At 56.0% G+C, this 6,079-nt stretch overlaps 1 protein-coding gene across 1 annotated transcript; it reads left to right on the top strand.

The window, feature by feature from the left end:
* The first annotated feature begins 377 nt into the window (after positions 1 to 377).
* Positions 378 to 3,688, top strand: LOC123061495 (phospholipase A1 PLIP1, chloroplastic). The gene is made up of 2 exons (XM_044484618.1): positions 378 to 1,286; positions 1,878 to 3,688. Exons 1-2 carry the CDS (start codon positions 654 to 656, stop codon positions 3,267 to 3,269), a joined length of 2,025 nt encoding a protein of 674 aa, XP_044340553.1. The 5' UTR covers positions 378 to 653; the 3' UTR covers positions 3,270 to 3,688.
* Positions 3,689 to 6,079: the final 2,391 nt, after the last annotated feature.

Below are 6,079 nucleotides of genomic sequence, written 5' to 3'. Positions count from 1 at the left end.
TTCTTGGTCTCTCGGCCGCGGCCCGCGACGGGACGGAGATTCCCATGCTCCATCGTCGACGGCCGCGATTTTTCCTCGGCCGCTTCTTGTGACTGACGGGGACTCTTCACTGCAGCCCGTTCCTGTGTTTACTCCTCTCTTGTTCTATTGTACCCCTATTTCCCGGAACTACCCTCTCGGCCGCGCACATGCTGCGCACGGTGTATCCGTGCATGCAATTTGCTCCCGCAACCAGACCACCTGTCGCCTCTTGATGGTGTCCCGCCCGCATTGATCACAGAATGACACGAGGGTAGGACGGTCATTTCACCTGCTCATATCAGTCTTCCCGCTGTCGTGGCGTCCAAAGAGGCTTGTTTTTCTCTCGGTTTCGCCCACCTCGCTCGCGTGGCCGACCTGTCTCTCTCTCTCTCTCTCTCCTTGTTCCTCTACCCGTCTCCGGTATTAAAGCCCCATCGCCGTTCGCCCAACTCCTCCGTGCTCCCCTCCCTTGGGCGCACGGATCGATCGCCGAGGCCGAATCAAATACACCGCCACCAAGAGGCCAGCCCAACCAACGCCAACCACCATCATCCCCGCCCCCGCCTGCGCGCTGGATCCCTTTGCCTAGCAGCGCGGCTCCGGGAGGACCGGTCCATTCCATCCAAGTGCGCATGGTGGCGAGCATTGCCGGGGCGGCGGCGGCGGCGGCGTCGTCCGCGCACGCGCCGGCCGGGCGGCGGGCCAAGAGGGAGCCAGTCCACATGCACGCCGGCATCCGGCGGTCGCGCTCCGAGCCGCACCTCCGCTGCTCCCGCCGCGGCGGGGCCGCGGGCGCGTCGCTCACCACCAGCCGCTCCATCGGCGTCTTCCCCTTCCAGTTCGGCGCCGCGCCGCTGCGCCCGCCGCCGCTCCCCGACGGCGGCGGCGGCGGGGACTACCGGCTCCTCACCGTGTGCGCCGGCGAGACCGACCCGGACCCGGACCCGGAAATGCCGCAGGTCAGGACGCCCGAGGACCACTGGCTGGACCGGCTCCTGGAGCTGCGCTCCCGCTTCCACGACCCCACCAAGCGCTTCTTCACCGACAACGACAACCTCTTCGAGGAGGAGGACGACGACGACTACCACGAGGACGGCGGCTGCGGCGTGAACTACGATGAGGAGCACACCGCGCCGGAGGCCGATGACAAGTGGGACCGCGAGTCCTTCGTCAAGCTGCTGGCGCGGTCCCCTCCGGGCGATGCCCGGCTGTTCGCGCAGCTGGCCTTCCTCTGCAACATGGCCTACGTCATCCCGGAGATCAAGGTGAGCGCTACGGGAACGATAGAATCGTGGCCGCCCGCCTGGACTTGGACGGCCCGGATCCACCGATCTGGCCGCCGAGTTAGCTCAACTAATAAAAACGCTGGCTTTAATTGCTACGAGAGAGTCGCCGCGCGTACAGGCTGGGAGGTGCCCACTGGCCTGGAGTATTAATTTCTTATTAAGGGATTAATGTTTGCCAGATTTAGGTAGGAAAAGCAAGCGCAGGCAGCACCCGTGTCTTTAATTTCCATCGCCGATTATCTTGGTGGCCGATCTGTCCAGCCACGTAGTAGTAGTCACCAACTTGCGCTTCATCCTTTTTCATTGACAATTTCCTCGTCTAATTAGTGGCCTTTTTCGTTAACCCAAAATACAGAAATCTGTTGTAATCAACACGTAGGAGTAGTTTTCTGGAATCAAGGGTGGCATTTTCGAGGTAGTTGCCTGAAAAGTTTCGTGCCGGTAGCAATTTCTGGGTGTGACTTGTGTATACTGTCATAATCTTCCAGTTGCGGTCAACGATGAAACCATGCAACAATCTACACATTTTTTTCGTCCTAATTTTGATTTTCGTTGTTGCTGGAATTACAGAGGGCTGAGCTGAGGAAACACTACGGACTCGAGCTGGTGACGTCGTCGGTACAGAAGAAGGCCGAGGCCAGCGCCGTGAGCGCTCAGGTGGACGGCGACTCCACCCGGCCGCCGGGCGACGCGCAGCAGTACGAAGTGGCTGCGGAGCCACAGCCGCGGCGGCCGGTCCGCCGCTCCAACCACCTGGCCTACGAGGTGGCCGCGTCGGCCGCGTCCTACGTCGAAGCGCGGGCCCGCGGCCTGCTCTCGCTCCGCGGGCATCAGCAGCCACCGGCCGGGGAAGAAGACCGGCTGTACAACTCCGGCATGGCGGCCTACGTTGCCGCTTCCACGGTGACGGCGGTGGTGGCCGCCGAGGACGAGGCGCGGCAAGAGGCCGCGCGTGACCTGCGGTCGCCGCTGTCCTCGCCGTGCCAGTGGTTCGTCTGCGACGAGGCCGACATGCGCACCCGCTGCTTCGTCATCCAGGGCTCCGACTCGGTCGCGTCCTGGCAAGCCAACCTCCTCTTCGAGCCCACCGCATTCGAGGACACCGGCGTTCTCGTGCACCGCGGCATCTATGAGGCGGCCAAGGGCATCTACGAGCAGCTCATGCCGGAGATCGTGGAGCACCTGAGGGCGCACAAGGATGGCGCTCGTCTGCGGTTCACGGGGCACTCGCTCGGCGGCAGTCTGGCGCTGCTTGTGAGTCTGATGCTGGTGGCGCGCGGGGTGGTCGGTCCGGAGTCGCTGCTCCCCGTGGTCACCTTCGGAGCGCCGTCGGTGTTCTGCGGCGGGCAGCGCGTGCTGGAGGCGCTCGGCGTCGGCGAGGACCATGTCCGCGCCGTGGCGATGCACCGGGACATCGTGCCTAGGGCATTCTCGTGCCGGTACCCCGGCCATGCCGTCGCCGTGCTCAAGCGGCTCAACGGCGCGCTGCGCACGCACCCCTGCCTCAACAGCCAGAAGGTGCTGTACACGCCGATGGGCACGACGTACATCCTGCAGCCGGACGGCAAGGCGTCGCCGCACCACCCGTTCCTGCCGGAGGGCGCGGCGCTGTTCCGGGTGGCCAACCCGGAGGAGCGCGCGGAGCCGTCGGGGTCGGGGAGGGCCGTGGTGGCCAGCGCCCTACGCGCGTTCCTCAACTCGCCGCACCCGCTGGAGACGCTGAGCGACCTCTCGGCCTACGGGTCCGAGGGCGCCATCCTCCGGGACCACGAGTCCGGCAACTACTTCCGGGCGCTCTACGCCCTCACCAAGGTGGCGCCCCGCCGGCGGAAGCAGCCGGAGATCGTGTGGAGGCTTCCCGGCGTGGAGCGGCTGCAGCAGTACTGGTGGCCGGGGGTGGCGGGCACCGTGGTCCCGAGGCCGGTGGCCGTCCGCAGCAAGGAGCTGGTATCCGAAGCCTGAATCACTGCAATTCAAGCAGGTTTACATTCTTTTCTTTGGGTTCTTTGATGTGTGGGGCGAATGCATCAATGGTACATACGAGAGTACAGAAAAATCAGTCGACTTTCTTGGTGTAGGTTTAGTGTAGTAGAGTAAGTACTCTCTCCGCACCAAAATATAAGACGTTTTTGCAGTTCAAATTTGAACTGAACTGCAAAAACGTCTTATATTTTGGTATAGAGGCAGTACATTGCAAGCGTATGCGTATAGTAGGAGTATTGATGTGGTTTGTTGTCCTGCCTGGTGGCCCGCAAAGTTGTGCAGGCCGCTGAATAATGCAATGGTGATTTGTCAAGGGATCATGTGATTGTGATCCAGTGAACTCCACCTGTAAATTCGTTGTTATATAAAGGAAATGAAATGTTGTTATAAAGGAACAACCCAACGAAAATGACGTGTCTCTTGCTCTGCTACTCATTGCATCCAATGCACCTCTGTATTGTATAGGTCACTTCCCAATTCCTTCGCCATTTGGCTATACGCTCCAAATGGGTTCCTTATAACGGCTCGATATACTTCACTTATCTATGTCCAGTCAATAGTATTTTGGAGGATTAAAATCCTTGGGAATTCTTCCTATGTTAGCTGTTTCATTCAATGTGAATCCTATAAGAATTTTTCAAGGACTTTTTTGTACTATTTCCAGCAGGATTTCTAGCATCCTTTCAAATCTGTTTCAAAGAATCATTTGTTTTTTCTATGATGCAATCAAACAACCCAAAATCATGTAGGATTGAGATAAGTATGACATTTCAATCCTTTGTTTTTCATATTCTCGCATTTTTAGAATCCTACGAATCAAAGAGGCCCTAACATGTTTTGAGTATCTTAATATATATTAGATACAGATTAAAATGAGTGAACAAATACATTAAAATATGTATATGTATATCTGATTTAGAAAAAAGTATAATATCTTATATTTGTGAATGGAGGGAGTACTAGCTTAATGCACACGTGATGCCAAAGAACAACAAACTGGGGTATATTAGTAACATTGGAGAAAACAGAGTAAATAGCATAAAACTACTACTTTACGGGCTAGGGGTTTCAAAAAACTATCAGTTTTTAATTTTTCTCAGATAATTATTAAGTGAGGGGTCGGCTGTTTCAAAAGATACAAATCGCCGAGTGCTTATCAATTGATCATGATTATGACAGCTGGGGCCCGCACGTAAGATAACTGTTTGTTTGACTATTTAGTTTGACCGTTAACTTACATGTGGGGCCCATATTCTGTAAAAAATGGAAAAGCAATAAGGTCCCTAAGTTTTCTTAAAAAAAGCAATCGGGTCCCTGATTTTTTTCACAAAAAGCAATCGGGTCCCGGTAAGGAGAAGACGCGCCCGACGGCGCCGGCAGCTCGCCGACGGCCAGGTCACGGGCCAGGTGGAAGGAGGCGCCACCGCTTTGCTCGGCGCGAAGGAGGTGCTTCTCCGGCGGGCGACGGGCTGGGTCCACTCCTTGCCGGCCGCTGCTCTTGGCCATGGCGCTCTGCCTTGCCCCTTCCGTCGTTTATGCGTCCGCCGCCACGCACAAGAAGAATCCAGCGGCCGCCGTCGCCGAGATGGCCAAGAACCACACCTGCGGCCGCCGTTGACGCCTTTGCCGGCCTTCTCGAGCTCGCCGTTGACGACGACGCGGATGTCATGCGCTGCTGCTGGAGCGCGCGCCTCCCACTGCCGCGGACGAGGCCGGACTCTGGCACGGCCGCCGGAAGGCCCTCGAGCTTCGCACGGCCTCTGTCATGCCTCCTCGTCGCCACCTCCAACACCTGGAGCTTCGGCGAGCTTGTACCACGGCCATGGGGAGGTTGGGAAAGGGAAGGGAGGGGAGGGTCTTCGCCGGCTACGGAAGGGATGGGAGGTCGCCTGCTAGGGAGGAGAGAGGGTCGCCGGCTCGGGAGAGATATCACTGGAGGAGAGGAGAGGAGAGAAGAGCTAGAGGGCTCAGGAAGAGAGGAAGAAGAAAGGGAAGAAGAAGAGGAAGCTTACATGTGGGCCCTACATGTTAGTTAACAGTCAAACACACGGTCAAACAGACAGATTGTTTAGGTACGGGCCCGACCTGTTATAAACAGGTTTAATTTTTAAACAACGGTCATTTGGTTTTTTTGAAACAACCGACCCTTGACTTGGTAGTTATCTGAGGAAAAATTAAAAAACTGGTAGTTTTTTTAAATCCTATCCCATAAAATAGTAGTTTTATGCTATTTACTCGAGAAAACAAGAGTGCAACTTGCACGAGATGATCGGTTCAGTGCAAAAAATTGTGGAATACACGTGTTCGATGCTAAAACCTGCCTGAACCTACCAATACAGTATTATTTCGCGTCTAACACCGTATAGGGTGCTCACGTAGCATGCCAACGTAGTTATAACCCACTATCAATGCCCCTCCCACAGACACACACCACCACCACCATTGCGCTAAATACATGTAAAAAGCTTCACATTTGCATGTATGTCCCACAATTGCGATGTGTATTCACTCGCAGTGCCTATTGCTTCGTCTTTGTTTCTTCTCTCTCCGGTGACCGGCATCGGAGGTGATGATGGACGACCCTCATCATTGCCTGCTAGACGAATCAGCACTGTTGTACAGTGAGTCATCCCCCCCCCCTTCTGATTATGTCGCCCCTCTCCCACCCATGTTTTGGTTAGGGTTAATCGAAGACATGGTCGTGCATTCAAGTCTTTGTTTTGCATCTCTAATCCACGTAATGACAAAGATATTTGTATGGCTTGACAACATTTACCCCCTGCACTATG

Source organism: Triticum aestivum, chromosome 3A (assembly GCF_018294505.1).
Source record: "Triticum aestivum cultivar Chinese Spring chromosome 3A, IWGSC CS RefSeq v2.1, whole genome shotgun sequence".
NCBI classification, from domain to species: domain Eukaryota; kingdom Viridiplantae; phylum Streptophyta; class Magnoliopsida; order Poales; family Poaceae; genus Triticum; species Triticum aestivum.
This window is presented reverse-complemented; position numbering and strand designations above follow the sequence as displayed.